Source organism: Cygnus olor, chromosome 3 (assembly GCF_009769625.2).
Source record: "Cygnus olor isolate bCygOlo1 chromosome 3, bCygOlo1.pri.v2, whole genome shotgun sequence".
NCBI classification, from domain to species: Eukaryota; Metazoa; Chordata; class Aves; order Anseriformes; family Anatidae; genus Cygnus; species Cygnus olor.
The window spans coordinates 91903790-91921187 of NC_049171.1; the positions used below are offsets into that span (position 1 = coordinate 91903790).

General features: G+C 36.5%; 1 protein-coding gene and 1 long non-coding RNA gene across 8 annotated transcripts in view; one reads left to right on the forward strand and one right to left on the reverse strand.

The window, feature by feature from the left end:
- Positions 1–17398, forward strand: part of BABAM2 (BRISC and BRCA1 A complex member 2) — a 170001-nt gene that overhangs the window by 126292 nt on the left and 26311 nt on the right. For all 7 annotated transcript variants that reach the window (XM_040551411.1, XM_040551412.1, XM_040551415.1 and 4 more), the window contains 3 exons: positions 1449–1548; positions 3517–3587; positions 5047–5129. In XM_040551411.1, the coding sequence (XP_040407345.1) occupies positions 1449–1548; positions 3517–3587; positions 5047–5129 (254 nt within the window). The remainder of the gene's footprint in view (positions 1–1448; positions 1549–3516; positions 3588–5046; positions 5130–17398) is intronic.
- On the reverse strand, positions 13544–14135 carry LOC121067226. The gene is made up of 2 exons (XR_005818187.1): positions 13917–14135; positions 13544–13807 (listed from the first exon to the last, which is right to left on the reverse strand). It is a non-coding gene; the product is annotated as an uncharacterized LOC121067226 (long non-coding RNA).

Sequence of the window (17398 nt, forward strand, 5' to 3'; positions counted from 1 at the left end):
TCCTTCAAAGGGATGTATGATTGCAGACCTTTATACCTACCAAAGTGATACGTTATCAAGTACTGAGGAAAATAGAAGGGCAGGTCCCACTGGAGAACAAGAGCCTTGTTTTGCAGAGAAGATCCTTGTTTCCAGCCAGTTTAATCTTTCATGGAAGCAGCATGTAAACAGAAGGCCACAAAGTAATTTAGCGTTTGAAGCTTTTTAATTGTACCCAACAAGGTTCTGGATTTTTAGTGCATGATGTAAGCCACAGTGCATAATGGAAATTCATATCCCTTTTGATTGGTAAAAGACTATAAGAAAGATTTAGGTCAGTACTGCTAAAAGAAAGTACCATGGACTTTAGCTGGTTGTTGCCTTATGCAACGCAATTTAAATAAAAAGTGCTAGATATTTGCACGCTGAAGGAGCTTAGATCCTCAGCAATAGCAGGCGTGCTTCAGTTTTCCATCCTATGACAAAGGCAATTAGTTGAGCAGTGTAAATGCATCTTTGAAATAATCTTATTTCTGTGGATCTCTGTCATTCAGATTTCCAGTTGGTATATTGTATATGAATAAAGAATATCTTTGTTCCCATTGCTTCTCTTGGGGGATGAACAAAACCATAGAATCATATAATATAACCATAAAACAATTTAGGTTGGAGAGAACTTACAGAGGTTAGTTGGGCCAACTCCTTCCTCAGAACAGGACCAGTTTAGATAGGTTGCTCATGGCAGTCGTTCAGCCAAGCTTTGAGCACCTTGAAGATGGAGATTCCTGAGGCCCTCGGGGCCCCTCTTCCACTCTTTGGTTATTTCCTAATAGTTAACCAGACCTTCCTTTGTTTTCAACATGTCTGCGTTGCCTTTCATCCTATCACTGTGCACTTCTGAGAAGATTTTCTCTATCTTCTCTTTGTTTTCCATTACACACTTGAAGACATCGGTATGCCTTCAATTAGCTTAACATCTGTCTTGTATTGGAGGGGCCAAAAACTGGAATAAATGGCATGACTGACGTTGTGTCTGGACATCTATTACTCGTCAGTCCAACTTATTGCGTTTGTTCTTAGCTGTTCTGACTGAAGGTGGCTTTTTCAGTATTTCAAGACCCAAAATCGTCTCATGCAGCTATAGCAAGGTATCTTAACTGCAGTGTGATACATCTGATTGAAGAGGGTTAAGAAATGTAACTGTTTATAATGAAAAAACCTATTTCCTTATACAATGCTTTGTGTTAGTGATATTCTTGATTAAAGGTGTTGAATTACAATGGATAGTGGTATAACCTGGTTTTATAGATGGTATCGCTTAATGCTTTTTATATCACCACAGCATAAAATGCATTTCCTCATTATAGCCCTCTGTCTTTAAATTTAGGGCAAGAGGCCAGTGTAAAAATCGCTTTCAAATCCCAGGAACTGCGCATATGATGTACTTCTAAATTAACTTCTCTTTCTAGTGCACTTGGAGGATCATCTGCCCTTCACATCCCAGCCTTTCCTGGTGGAGGTTGTCTTATTGACTACGTACCCCAAGTATGCCAGCTACTAACAAACAAGGTAAATAACTAAAGAGAACTCAACTTCCCTTTCCCTTATGTGTTGTACTGTTTACAGTAACACACTGTAGTGTTTCTGTAGACGTCATTTTTCTTCTGCCAGGTAGTTCAAGCAGAACATATTTGACATGAACTATACAATGGATAACTTCTTGATAAGAGTTGAGCACCTAAGCAACGTGTTGAAGATAATGAATCTGTTAAATAAATGAGCATGTTTGGGATCAGATCTTGGGGTGGGATTTCTTGTGATATGCTACAGCTCAGGATAAAATGCTGTTGTATTATACATTGCATTGTAACATAAAATTTAGCTATTAAATACGAATGTGTAGTTTGCATATTATTTTTCTAGTCAGAAGAATCAAAGTTCTCATACCATAGTCATCACTGTAGATTTTGAATGCCTTAGAGAGGATTTAGTGATTTTTCTTCTCGTCCAAATGAACAGAATTAGCTGTCTACTTGGATATTCATACACTAATAGCTACTTAAGGTTGCATGTACTGAAAAGGTTATGTTCTGGCTAGCTTAGTGTTTAAACAAAAAAGACTGAGTACAATATTTTGAAAGCTTCTCCATTTTTTGTGTAATTTTCAATAAACAGCTTATGGGTTAACCTCTAGGAATCTGTTCATTACAGACTTCCTATCTATATTTCCACATGATTTTTACCTTTGTCCAAATGAGGAAAATAATTTTATCTTTCAGAAGTTCTTCAAAAAGTTTTTCCTTAACTTATCGCAATCTATCTTTGGAATTGTTTTTGTTGTGTTTTTGTTTGTTAAAATTACTTCTGTTTTTAAAATCTGCAAGTACAGAGGACTGTTTTTATCCTTTTTTTAAATAAACTCCATTAAGCAAACTTATTGTAGGTTTTCCTTTTCCCAAAATAACATTTCAGATCCCGCACAAAGCCTTCAAAATAATCATAGTTTTTTATAAAATGAAATAAGCCTCAATATAAACAGAATAATATAAGGGGTACAAGATAGCTCACAGCAATGATTGCATCAGGGTCTCTTAAAAAATTTAGGAAAGCATTTGCCAGCCAAGGCATTCTAATATTGCCATGGTCAATAAAAATATTCTTTCTATTCTTTGCCTGTTTGGTAAGGAAAGAAAGACTTTTAAAGCATTACTTTTTCATTCTGGAAGGCAAAGGGATTTGCATAAGGCATCACGTATGGAACCATAGTGTAGCTTCTTCAAGTAACCAGTTGCAAACCAGGTGCTCTTTCAGCCTGGCAACATAGCGTTGTTTCTGTCATGGGTCAAACACTGTTCACGCTATTCTGCTAAGTAATCCCATTCAAATCAATAAGAAAACATACGTGATGCAAGGAGAATTTTGCCTATAGTTTTCCAAGTTTAGCATTGTTAGATTTTGTCTGTGCCAGGATGGAAGCCTTTCAAAACCTAGAATGCCTCAGAAATTGATACTTGCAATTGAGTAGGTGGCTCCCTGAGTCAGCATGAAACCACTGAAAGAGTTTAGTGTTAAGATTTTCTTGGAGGTACAGTCTTCAGAAAACACCCAAGATCCATTGTGAAATTATTTGTATTTTTTTATAACCTGAATTTGATTTTGATGCTTAGCCATCTGTCACATCAGGTAATTATGTTTTGCCTAGCGCAGCTTCATGCTTAAACTTCAGCAAGGCAAGGTCGTGCATTTTTTTTCACTCTACCTTGTGTACTTGAACAGTGCTTCAGTATATTGTGAAATACTAAGTTTTATTTGGAAGTGAGTAAAGAAATTTCTTTACAAGATTTTCTGTGTGCCAGCATCCACTCTTCTTTTAAAGGCATTTTAGGTTTCTTTAGGAAAATCATGCAAATTAAATGTAAGGATTCAGATTCAGAACCATGTAAATCTTCGTTAACAAGGAATAAATGACAAATAAGCAGCATTATTTTTTTAATGTTTTTATAGCTATTGATTTCTTCCTTTTTTTTTTTTTTTGAGGTACAATACGTTATTCAGGGATACCATAAGAGAAGAGAGTACATCGCAGCCTTCCTGAGTCACTTTGGAACGTAAGTTTTCTGTTGATGCGTTGTTTTATGAAGCATCGTGAAAGTGTTATTCTCTGCACGTGGTCTTTGGTTTTGTAACTGATACCCAGATGAAATCTGGTCATTTCTGCAGAATGATGTATATAGATTTGCCCTCCAGGGAAATACTGGAATGAAGTTCAGTGCTCAGTGCATGTTGCCAATCTGATTTTACTCAGAGAACAGCTGATTACGGGAAAAGGACAGTAGGGATTTTCTCCCTGTGCAAAAGAAATGTGCTTGTTGCTGAATATAGGGGTCATACAGTAATAGGCGGTGACATAAGTGGGAGGATGGGTAAGTGGGGTACAGTTCCAAGCCATGCGGTAGCCAGAAACCACTGCTTGACATAAAGGCAAGACTGGGAGACCAGGTGCTCCCACCATGGAGCTATAGCGTCTCATGAGAGAAAGGGCTTTCAGTCGTCTTGAATTCCTGCAGTTCAGAGGTCCGTGGACTGACGTGATGAGACAAGTGATTCATAAATCAATGAATTTGGGGTGTTTTAGCACTGTGAAAGGTAGGCACTTCGTCCTTCCACCTAAATTCTGGCTTGAACAGAAGTCCAGGAGCTGATGTGACAGCAAGTGCCTGATCAGCAGTGCTTTGCCTCATTGTAAGGAGGGGATTTTTGCTTCTGTGTGGTGATTCCAAATGACATGAATATTTAGGAGCTTTTCAGATCTCCAGTCTCTCAAGTGAGGGTAGGAAGACAAGTGGTTTTTAGTATGTACCCGAATTTTATACAACTGTAGATAGATAACAGCGACTTGATTTGGACATGTGAGTAGACAGAGATGATGTAGGCTTAATCCATATGAAAGCTTGTTTTTTTTTCTTCTGAGAATTATTTGATCCAAACTACAGTACAGAAATGGACCAGGTATGCCTCTGATTTTATTTCACTCGTGACATGGTTCACGAGTTCTGATACTGCTTCAGACTTAGAAAATGCCTTCTTTTGGTGGTTGAGACTTTTAATGTCTACACGACAAGCATTATATATATATATATTTTATACTGTCGTGCTGTGATTCTATATATGTACTCTCTTTAATTTTCAAATTTAAACTTTTCTCAGCCTGTACAGTTTCAATTTTACTATGTCCATTAATAGTGTATTAATAAATTCTCTTGAACTGAATAACATGCAGGGATTTTGTGTGTGTAAAGTTATTGTCAATTTAGATGCGTTACCAGGTCTCATTTTATTCTAAAATATATTTATGAATATGGCCTTTATTTGGGTAAAAATCTCCAGTACCAGAGCATAAATTTAGCTAGAAAATTGTAATTATTAATAAATAAAACAAGTATTGGAACCTTCTGAACAAATGAAAAAACACCAAACCCTGTAATCCCAGATTTATATATATCTTATTCAGTATTAGTATGAATGCTAGATAAAAATTGTATTCTGTTTTGTATTTCTTGTTGATAGCGGCGTTGTGGAATATGATGCAGAAGGCTTCACAAAGCTTACTCTGTTGCTGATGTGGAAAGATTTTTGCTTCCTAGTTCACAGTGAGTAACTTTTTGCCTCAGGCACAAATGTCTATCTTCTTGAAGATACGAGTTCAAAAGGGAAAAAGTACAATTACAGGAAACAATTTAAAAGTTTTAGCTATTTTTACCCAACGCTTAATGTATTTTTGATGTGACCATGGCACTTTGAAAACACAAAGTCCTGATCGTACTTGGAGAAAGAGGGAGGATCCACATTCATGAGGTGTACTGCTGGCCTTACAGAGCACCAAAAGCATTCCAGGAAGATGTGCTGGTAACTTGACTTAAGGTTGAGCTCACAGGTGTAACTCCTTCTGACTGAAATGTCAATAACCTGTCAGTAATGAGGACCAATACTATACATAACCTGGGAATACCTAAAATCTTGTGTAACTGTCAGGAATTACTGAAATGATGGTGATAGTAATGACACTTCAGTGTAGGGAAAATACATTATAAAAGAAAAATAACAAGATATCGTGGTTAAGAGCCAAAACTTACTCCTAGAATGAAACTCTTCTAGATTAAATGCCCAGTAGTTTGATGCAGTATGTGGCTAGATTATTATTTGAAATCTTTTGATCAAGTTTGTATCACTTTCAAAAAGATGTTCATAATTAAATATATAGGAATTACTTTATGGAGAAAAATTTACTTTGCTTTATGGTGAGTGTGGCTCTGTTACTGCATTATACATGGTAACCAGAAATTATTATTTTTCCTTATAAGGTGGGGTTCATTGGTATAAAAGATTTTTTCTTGTGAGGAAATTCAGTCATCTTATACTTTTTTTATTAATATGCTTCTTGTCTTTTTTTTTTTAATTACCATATAGTCTGAGCAGCTGCAACGGTGGTGTTTGTTAACACTTTAGCTTTGCGGTATTTCAGTTTACATTGGTTGTGATTGTGGGCTAGCTTTTCACGTGGAAAACTAATGATGTCTGAAAGACATCTGAGTTTATCCAGGTCTTTTAAAGCAAGATGTAGGAATTGACATTGTTAAGAGAAATCCTTCACTTTGTGTTGTATTGGAGATCATTACAATTGGTCTCATTTATGCCTTTCTCTTTATCACATAAAATTTCTAGGCATCAAAGAATTCTGATTGTAAGTGGTCTAGAAACAGCAAACATGAAATTAAAAGAACTCCGTTATATTAATATGATTTACATGGGGGGAAACACAAAATAAAACTTGATGTAGTTGGAAAAATTGTCCTTATAAGATCTTTACTTACTCTTCAACTACATACTATGCTATGGATCTGATTTTTGCCTTGGGACAATATAACTTAAATGTTGAATCAGTTAGATTTCAGAGTAATCAAAATTCAAATTTCTGTTAAATAACAGAGTAAGTTTTAACTGTGAAGTAATATTCAGAGTGCTCAATTTAACTGGCATGAAAGCTACAATTATAACTGAATAGTTTATCACTATGCATTAACCCTGTGGCCTTAGAAATCATACAGTGGCTTAGCTGTGTAAGTCATTGCATCACTTGCTTGCTGAACAATCCACTGCAAAAACATTTATGTTCCATGCACTAAAGGATATTGCAATGAAAGGACTGAAACCTGCACTTCATTTCCTGAGTGAAGTAATGTAGGCTTTCATCTCTTAACCACTGACATAACTATGTATATTATGGTTGAATATTTAGCAAGTGTCTAATAAAATGTCTGGGAGAGATAGCCGTAAGATGAAAACTGTTCTACCTTTTATATTTACTGTAGTGTGTAGCGGAAGTGTTCAGAGAGAAATAAATAGGTCAGTATACAGCAAGTACTGTGGCAAATCAAATGAAAGGAACCATAGTAAATTTTACTGGCATCTTATTTTTTGTTAAAGTTTTAGGTTTAATTGAGGTTGTAAGATGTATAAACCCTACAGTGAATTGTATTTCCTTTAAAAGATGCATCCAGATCTTTCAAAAATAACTTTGTTTGGTGATTTTTGCCAATATGGTCATTCAAAGTTACAAACGTACTTGGAAACTAGGAAGTAAAACACACTAGAAATGAAATCATTCAGAGCAGTTCTACTGAGTAAACCTAGTTAAAGAAAAGGAGGAGAGAAACTGGAAAATCATTCTGGAGTGCAAAAAGACCAATAACCTTAAAACAGCTTCACTTGCTAAAAAAATACAGATTTGTGCAGTAATTATGGAATGAACAGTGAAGTCTGTCCATTATACATTAAAACACAACTGTCTAACGGCCAACTTAATCACTAGATTAATGTAGCTGCTAAAGTTGGTATATTAGATCAAAGAGTGGTGAAATGAACTGTTGTTTTAGTGGTTTACTTGTAAGAACTAAGTGCTTTCAAATATATGACAGCACAAATGAATGTTCAGAGAAGTTCGTGCCTCCACATGGAAGAGGAAATCATTAATCAGGCTTTATGCTTTTGATATTGATATCTGTTTTGAGTAAGCCTCAGAATGAAGCTTTGTAAGTAAATGTCAATGTACTGCTGATTTCTTTCTCTAGTTATTTATAAGTCAGCTATGATTAGTTTCTGGAGGTAGATATTTCTTCATACATATTCCTGCATCCATTCTGCGTATTTATACTGTATCTAAATGCAAGTCACATCTGTGCTTAATTAAGGAGTCTTATTGGTATGGACACAAGAGTAAGACGCCAAACCAATATGTATGTAGACTTTTCAAAGATTTATTTTTATCTTATGAGATTTTTAGGTTATCGGCACAAAAAGCATTGACAGAAGTTGAAACAATTGCAATAGCAAATGAAACTTCTTGTCTTAGTGGTTATTTGTTTAAGATGTCTTGAAAAGTACAGATATTAAACTAAATAGTTTTTGTTTCTTTGAGCAATATGTTGGGGGATGGAGAATGTTGGAAACTGCCAGTGTTTGTATCTTAAGTTCATATGCGACCTCAGACCTAGCTGAAGTTGGTGGGAACACTTGCTGCCACTGATCTTGGCTAACTTTAAAGGATTGCAGCTTCTGTACTGGGTAATACCAGTGACCTGTTAGGTTCACAAAGCTGGTCAAATGAAAGGTAAAAGTCTAATTAAGAAGCTTTCTTGCCATGAGAGTGCTAACTGAAGTAGTGTTTTGTACACCCTCGTAGCTGTCTGTGCACTTCTGCAGTGACCTCTCTCAGAGAATACAACAGAAATAGGGAGCATCTCAGCTGGAATGAGGATTTTCTCTAGGGAGGGAGAAGCCATCTTAAGGCCTGGAGCATTAATTGGGTTATGGAAGGTTGTACTGTGAGTATCAGGCTGTGGACAGACACCCTGTTCTGTATTCGCTGTTTTGGGAGAAGTCATCAGTGCCAGCTTCTGATGCATTCCTGGTTGGTTTTTGCTATCTGCAGACGTGTGTCAGCAGAGCAGCTTGTGCCAGTGCAGTTGAGACAAAATGGGCTCAGCTTATATGGTGGGCCGAGCTAAATAATTGGGGTTTCCTCACATAAGCTTTCTTTGGATTTGGATTAGCATATCTGTCCACAGCCTAAGAAAGTAAACAGGAGGCAGATTGAAGAATGAAGAGGAAGAATTTTTGGTAGCCATCATTGTGAAATGGAGCTTGGGAGAGGAAAAAAAACATTGGGAAAGAGTGCTAGTAGCTGCAAGACAGGTTTATAGTACACTGCAAAGAAAGTGCAGTTTATGCCAGTAGTGTTCAGAGAAAGAGGAATGTATGCCCACTCCCTGTAAATACACAAAATTGCATTGAAGAAGTAAGTAATTTATTCTATCAGTTCCCTCTCCAAGCAGAAATAACTCAGTAGGCTTCAGATACCATTTTAATCACTCAGTAGAGCAACAATAATCCTTAGAATTTAGATAAGTGTTAATTTTTCAGGCAGCTGGTGTAGTTTAAGATGATACTGCCCTTTAAACAAGATGGTCCCTCTCCTGGATAGTCAACAGAACAGGGCTAGTGAGCATTCATCAGCCCCTTCATCTATTCCTCCAGCAGCTGTTTAAATAAACCAGTTAGATTTCGTGGTAGTAAATGGCTAGTAAGGAGGTTTGATAAAGTCTTAAATGGAAGATGTTTCCTAAATGAGCGTGTTTCTGATCACTTACTGTTTGCTATGAGGGTTTAGGAGAGCTTATGTGACATGGCAAAAGTATTTTCTTTCATCTAAGATCTTACTGTTCTTTTTGAAATCGCTTATGCAGATTCTTATTTGAAAAATCACATGCCTGACACAGTAACTCCACAGTCACTGAGATAATAAAAATGTTTAAGAAATACTTGTTTATCTGAGCAATTTGAAACCCAGAACCGAAGACTGTTCCCTGTAAACATTCCTCTAAATCTGCTTGTAGTTTTGGCCTTAGAGCCCTCTCGTTGTGTAGGACTTACAGGTCTTGGTAAATGTAAATATCACTACAATAATACAAATGTTAAATGTAAAAGTAGCTAGTGTTTGTTGTTTTGATATAGTGTTTAATGCAGTTGGAACGTGCTCAATGACTCCTGTGTGCTGCTAGAGTATGAATAATCATTTGAGTGGGTTTGGTAGTTCCTGAGAATTATTTTTTTTTCTTTTTTTCTGTCATGTAAGACTTGCTCACATAGCTTTCGGAAGCTGAAAGGAAGATAGTCTGTAAGAGTTGCTCCTCTTCATCAATATCAGTGCATGGCAGTGATCACAATTAATACTTAAAATTCAGGAAAAGTAATCCGTGGAGGGAATAAAGATTGCATTGGCTCTGCTTCTTCAGGGAAGTTAGTCTGATTGTGAAAGAGAAGCCTCTTCAAGAAAAGGTATGGGAAAATAAACTGTTGTTTGCCCCAGCTGTTTTCTGAGGAAGGAGCAAGTGTTGAGTGGAATATTTCATTAAACAGCTTCTACATGTTTTGATGGCTTTGTGAGCTTTTATGTAATTGAAGTGCTTACTATATAGTGCTTTTATTATATTCTTCTCATTGTTCCATAGGTGAAAAAATGACTCTGTGAAAACTTAGGGAGAAGGAAAAAAGAGAGAACATGACAAATAAGATACAGGGAAATGGAGTAACATCTGGTAGTTTCAGGAAAGCAAGATGGCTCAGCAGAGATGTCAAGCATAACAAAATAAACGTTTCAGGAGTCAGTAAGAGAAATTCAATACTGATCAAAAAAAAAAAAAGTCAAAAGTCTGCAAAGATCATAGGGATTTCATTTCTTTCTTAAATGAGAAACTGAAGATTAATGAAGTCCCAGTGATGCAAACCTGGCTGGTTAGAAGTCAAAAGCCATTCTAATGTTATGCTTGAGAGTAATTTTTTGTCTGTTCGCTACGTGTCTCTCATGAGACAATTTTTTCCTGTGACTCTCAGTGCTTCTAGTGAATAACAGTATTTCTTTGAATCTGGTCTTGAAAGTTCCTGAGCGCATCATTCTGTCTACAGCAAAATACTCCCTAAGCAGAGGGAGGGTCTCTTCAGAACTTTGTACATTGTTTGCCAACAAAATAAAGCATTCTGTGACGTTCTCTGTGTAGTGAGGTGTGTATCACTTAACTGAATTCAAAGAAAGTTGCAGATCCCCTGCAGAGCTGTGGATTGGGCAGTGTGATGGAAAAGTATCCCGAGTCACGAGCACACAGTTCTACACTTAACTAGGCATAGTCAGGGGCTAATCCCAGAGCTGCGTTGCAGCATTTGGTAAATTAATTAACCTTTTGCTGATCATTTTTTTCCTTTTTTTTTTTTTTTTCTACAGGGCACTGCCAACTAGTTTTAGTTTGAAATTTTTATTGAAAGCTGATAATTTAATGTTTGTCATTAAGAGTACTCTAAACATCATGTTCCTTTGATTCCATCTGGGGTATTTACTTTTGCATGAGCTGAACGAGCATTTTTGTATTTGGGTATTCATAATCAAAGCAAGTTAACCTGAAAACAGAGGTGGTCTTTTCTTCTTTCCCTGTTTTTCTGTATTCATTTTGTAATCACTATAAATTAGTTTTAGGTTCATATTTTAAAATCTGCTAAAAAAAAAAAAAAAGGAAAAGTGGTCAAAAGGATGTTTCATAAATTGGTATGACAGAAGCAAACAGGAAACAACTAAATTGGGTTGTACAGGTATTTTATGCTGGCCTGTTACATGGGTGGAGTGCAAAAGTATTTTTAAATGTCACTTTGCTGTGGATAGTATCTTTTTAATTTCTGAGAAACACATATATCTGACATACCTTTCAAACAGTAATGTATTGCTATAGGCACTAATTGATGTTTTTCCAGGAACTGCAAGTACTTTAACAAATGGACTGAAAGGTTTTGTAATAAATTCTTTCAAATTGCATTGTTCTAAAAAGTGAAATATTGCTTTTTCTTATCTAGTAGATCTATCTAGAGTACTACTACATATCTAAGTATGTGGCAGACAACTAATAAAGTCTTACAAGAGATACCTGAGATAGGGAAGTGATATAATCCTCTTTTATACACTCAATTTTGGGAAAAAAAGTAATTAGGTCACAAAAAGTCATTGACAGAGCTGGGACTTGAGTACAGATCTTGGTAATTTTTCTTCTTACTCCATGCCTATGTCTTGTTTCTACACATTCCGATATACACATTCAGAGAGGAAATTTTTCTCTAAGGTGAGAACTGCATTAAAGGGGTGAGATATAGGAAACTGAAAATTGCTCATAGTAGCAAGTAGAAAACAAATAGGAGAGGATCAGCGTGGGTTTCACAGGGATCTTCCATGGGTTTAGTAGTAGGCAATGCTGTCAGAGAAAAAAACAAGGTGCTAGAGAACACCATGGAATTTTTAGAGGTGTAAAATTTCTAGAAATAAAACAATTCTTATTTTGTAGCCTTTAGAAAACCAAATTGGGTTTCACATTGGCAATGGAATTATGTATTCAAATGTTTTATTGTAGAGCTAGACCTTGTATAATACATTTGCTGTCATCCACAGAACTAAAGTTCTGAAGATAAAATTGAAGATTGGCTATGCAGGCTCGAGTTGACAGAAGTTTCTGGACTGGAATAGGAAGACACTTAAGCTGGGCAGGTTAAACAGATCTGATTTGAAAGGTCTAAGACTGAATGGAGCTAAGTTTGAAAGAAGAGGACAGTGAGTGTGTCAGCAAAGGTTACTCTTGGCCTGCAGGATAGCACCACGCTGATCACAAATGAGAATGAAATAAATCAGTTTCCTTTCAAATCCCAGGCAGCATTGAAAACAGGAAAAAGAACTTATTTGCAAGCCTTGTAAGCTTCATAAAGTATTAGCGAGGGAAGCCAATGTTTTTGCACAGCTGCTTTTCTGGTAAAAATAGTCATAAAGTCTTCATGCCCTGTTGGAAAGTAATGTAGAACTTCTCAGCATTTAGCATCATGTCTCTACTGTGAAAAAAGAAGAAACGTTTTCGCCTTTTCTCCAACAGTAACACGCTATATTCCACCAGCCTGGAATAGGAAGAAAAGGGCCAAGAGAAGGCCACAGATTGCTTTTTACACTGATAGCAACTGCAACTGTATTTAAAGTATAATCTTCATGCAATTCACATAGAGGAGAGGCAGCTTTTAGTAGCATCAATCTCATCACCACTTGGAGAAGTTACTATAGAAACTGTTACGGCAGAAACAATAAAAGGAAATAAAAACGGAAGGGGAGGGAATGAAGATCTTTGAGAATTTTAAGTAAAAATAAAGCAAAATAGATGTCACTGGCTGAAGCTAACGAGGTAAAAATAAAAAGCCTCTGTCTTAATTAAAGTAATCATGGTTACTGGAATTAGAGAAGGAAAAGACCTGTGAGGCCACTGTGCCATTTATTTGGGCTCAGAATAGGATTATGAGATATTCCATGGGATATTTTTAGCAGGTAGTCCAGTCTTGCTGTTAAAGTCCAAGAGTATTCAGTTGAGGTGAGAGGTGACACTCCAAAGAGAGAGGACATTAAAAAGCAGTTTTCAGGTTGTTACATCACTTTTTCATGGTCTAAAAATGTAACTGAGAACTGTTTGAAGAATCTCTTGCTTTGATCTGTTACTTAGTTCCTCTGTAAGACTAAACAAAGAATTTGATAGCCTTGTTTGTAGGACACTGAAACTTAAGGTATTTAAACAACTGAAGGTCACATTTTTTTAAAATACTATTTTTGAATGAAGGATGGGGCACTTTAAAAAGCAGATACTGGTTATGACAAAGACGTGACATATTCTTACAACCATATCATCTGTCTATATCAAAAGAAAATAGAAACAATAGTAATCATAAAAAGAAATCTGGTTGCCATTGGTGCCTTGTCTATATTGTAGTTCTATATTGTAGTTCCCATTATCAATGCAGTGAGAACCACAAGATAGATACAGCAACGTTAGGCAGTCCTCTTTAAATAAGAAAGGGTTTTGTACTTCATTTAAAAAAAATGTAAATGATACATTTATTTCAGATTTGTATAAATTCACAAAGTAAACAAATCTACTCTCTGTAATGTGTCAGAACAGTTTAATCCATCACAAGTCATTGTCTCCATTATTCAGAAAGACTGAAGAGCTATCTAAGAGCAGTGGAGTTAGAAATAATGACTTCTGTGTTTTCGACTCTGAAGATGGCTATTTCTGTAAAAGATGTTATGTTATTATAAGACACATTAGGGGATGGGACATACTGATGGTGCAAAAATTTTGAAAAAAGCACCAATTCTTATTTCGAATCTCACCCAGACTGATAATAGCTGAAAGTCATTCCCATCCAACTAGAAAAAAAATATAGAAAAAAAGAAAATTATATTCCTTTAAGCATTCCTTGATGTCACAATGATCATAACCAAAGTAATTGCAAACTGGGTATTTGCCAGCACTTACAGTAACAGCCTTGGGTTCTGGAGGTAACACATTAAAACAGTTCTCAGGAAAAGGTTCCTCAGCATTTTTCCTCCTTCCTTATCCCAGCTGAATTCTTCCAAATGACTAGCTAATAATGTTAACTTCTAAACGTCTCACTGGGGTCCTAACTTCCTTCCCATTCCTGAATATTGTGCTGACTTGTCAGGGTCAGGAAATTTTGTGGAGTTACGAGGATCAATCATTATACAAATGCTGTTGCAGGACTGGCTCCTTAGTGAGCTGTTCTGTTGCCAGATCCATTTCCCAGTACAAAAGAAGGAGCTGTCAATTTCATATACTCACCAAAATTGTTATAATTCCAGATATTGCCTTTGCTCCATTACCACAAACAACCTGTCACATTCCAATGTTTATCTTCCTTTTTTTTTTTTTTTTACTAAAGTGCATTCAGTTAATATATAACCGATGCAGCTAAGGAAAAAATGTTGTCACTTTTTTTTCATAGTATTTACATATTTGGAAGCATTTTGTATGTAAGTCATCTTATTTACTCTATAAGCGTTCACTTTGCTGACGGTGAGGATGTTTCGCATAGCGATGGCAGACTTAATTATTTTGAAAACAGCTGTGATTATCAACACACCAAAGTGCCCTAAGTGTCTCAGCTAAAATTCCACAAACAGCTTTTCATTTTACACTTGAAATTTTGAAATGTTGCTTTCAAAACAGCATTTTCCTGCAAAGAACCTATTTTTCTCCAGGAAGGATGTTTGCTTTCATCTATTAACAGAATCAAACTTGTATGACTGTGCTCTGTTAACCTAATAGCATTGTTATGTTATTTGTCATCCTTATTCTCATTCTTGTAAGGCTACATCATTATGCACCAAAGCAGGATAGCTGTGGTATTTTGTAATTGTGTGTATTTTGAGCCAAATTGACCCTTTAATTTTTAATATTTTTTTTTTTTGCCAGTAGAATGTAGGCTAAAGGCCTTCAGCTTGAAAGAGTCGAGGAAAGATTTACTAGGCAAAGTAGCCTGAAATCTGCCGCTGCAGAGATCTGTGCTAAGCCACTACGGTCCCCAGAATGCTTGTGGCTGAACTTATTCAGGTTAGTCCATAGGTACAGTGACCAGTATGATTCCTATAAGGCTTCCTGTACTGGAATTTCTGTGTTAAAAAAATGGAGATAGCTGTTCTCCCTTGAAGTTAGATGGAAGATTTTTCACCCAGCGTACAGGCTGTCCAGAACAGCTTTTCCATAGGAGAAGCCATGTCAGAAAATCCACCAGCCAAAATCTTTTTAACACAGAGCTTGATAGATGTGTCAAGAGCATTATTATATAGCGTGGTATCTGTGTTACCAACAAGTTGCATTGTAAATTTATGTGGGTCTCATCCACATTAACACCGCATAAAAACTGGAGAGGTGTGAGTTCAAGGAACTTCTCAGGTTGAGGCCCTTCCTTCAAATCCACAAGTGCTTAGCATCATGAGCTGGGCAAGCAGAGTTCTGGGCTAGCAGAGAGGATGTTGAAATTCAGTGAACCGAAAAAAGAACAAGCAAAACGATGATGAATATGTACTATCCAGAGATAATTCTGGAGCCTGGGATATGTATTTCCTGTTTTCATGACTGATTTCATCAGAAATACTTGAATGCAGAGGCAGTTTCTGGCCGAAGTTGGATGATAAGGAGTGAGTCAGGGGATTTCAGGAAGAGAACGGGGAGTATCAGGTTGTGACTGTTCAGGGTTCTCTGGAGATTTGGTTTTAGCACATCTTTCCTGTACCCTTCTTGTTTTTCTGGTGAAATCATTTAAAACTTCTCACGTGTCCACTAATGGTTTATTCTGATGTACCTGCTATGGCAGTCAGAAAGGGTTGTGTTTGGCTGTATGAGGTATGAACTGTTAGGAAGTCTCAGAAGTTTGGGTGCCACACGTTGGCACTCAGCAGTCAGTGGGCACACTGGCCATCCTTTCTTAGTTCCTTCATTCCCCATCTGGAATTGTTAAATAGCCTCTCAGCTCACAAAGATGCTGTGAAGCAATTTTTTTTTTTTAAACTGTTTTACATAGCTGTCATCTTATGGGGATTAGAATCATTGCATGGAAAAACTAATGAAGAGATGAACACATTCATTAAGAGCAAGGCTTCAATATTGTGTACGGGGGTAAAACCTGTCCAGTGGGATGGAAAACAGAATCGAGTTTGGTGCATTCTGGCTGGCCTAGGAACTGAATTGGAAAGAATACTGTGTTGTCCAGTATTTGAAGGCTGTCTCCTAAAGCAAGCATAGATTGAATTAAGGTTGTGCAGGCAACGAGAGCTTGTAGAATTAGAAAGCTTGGCAGTAAAATATCCAGATCAGCCATTGTTTATGGGTGTAAAACAAATTACAGGTGCAATAAACTGCAGCAGATTCAAGCAGCCAGAAGGTTAGTAAGATAACCACTGCAAGATCATCCAGGCATTAAAATAGTACGTAACATCCAGAGTAAATGTTGACTTCTGTGAAAACAAATGTCTGGATTTTACCCATTGTCTCACAAAGGGTGGGCAAACAGCTTCTGTAGAACAGGGGAACTGTATATGGGAAATTGCCTGTGAATGTTGCCATCTGAATACTTTGAAATATTTGTATGGTCAGCATGCATTTCAAGCATGAATTTGTTTTTCCTTCTATTCTCTCCAGTACTTAAAGGGAGGGAGGGGAACACTGATAAAGCTGCCTTTTTTTTTCTGAGCATTTTTCCTTCAGAAACTCTATAGCAGCACTGGAGTATTCTTTAGCCAACACATCCCTTCCACATTTCCTGTGCTGTTTAAAAAGCCATAAAATATGATGCTAAAAACATTACTTTAGAGTTAATAAATCCATCTCAATCAACCCTGTCATTGTTGACAAAAGCTTAACAAACTAGGTAACCTGTTCCAGATCTCCATATGATTGGTCTTTAAGAAAATGAACAGTTAAACCTTACTGATTCCTTGCACAGGTTTTCAGCTATTAATGAATCAGGATTTTGACTTTAAGATAACTCTGTTTTGAATATACGTATGCACTGAATTCTAAGATGAGCAAATTTGTCTTCGTTCTCTCGATAGTTTCTTCTGTTTCAAAAAGAGAGCAACTTCAACTATTTATAAACTGTAATTAAGTTTCTTTACAACATGACTCATTCTCAACAAGCAAATCCTTGTTCTTTTGCTTTCTTATGAACTGTGTGGGAAAATTAGGGTTCAATCACTGAAGAATTTACTCAATGCTTAATTACCCAAAACAGCCCTCATGTAGAGCTTTCATAAAGATGTGATTTTCCTGGCACTATGGATCTCTAAAACTTGACTCTTAAAAAATGGTCCGTAAATTGTAACAAAGGAGAAAGTAAGTGTTTTGCTATAGTATTGGCTTCTTTCCCCAGCCTGCTTCTTTGAGCTCCTCTTATATTAATAACGTGATGCTTAGGAAAGCCAAAGTAAGAAATCATGATG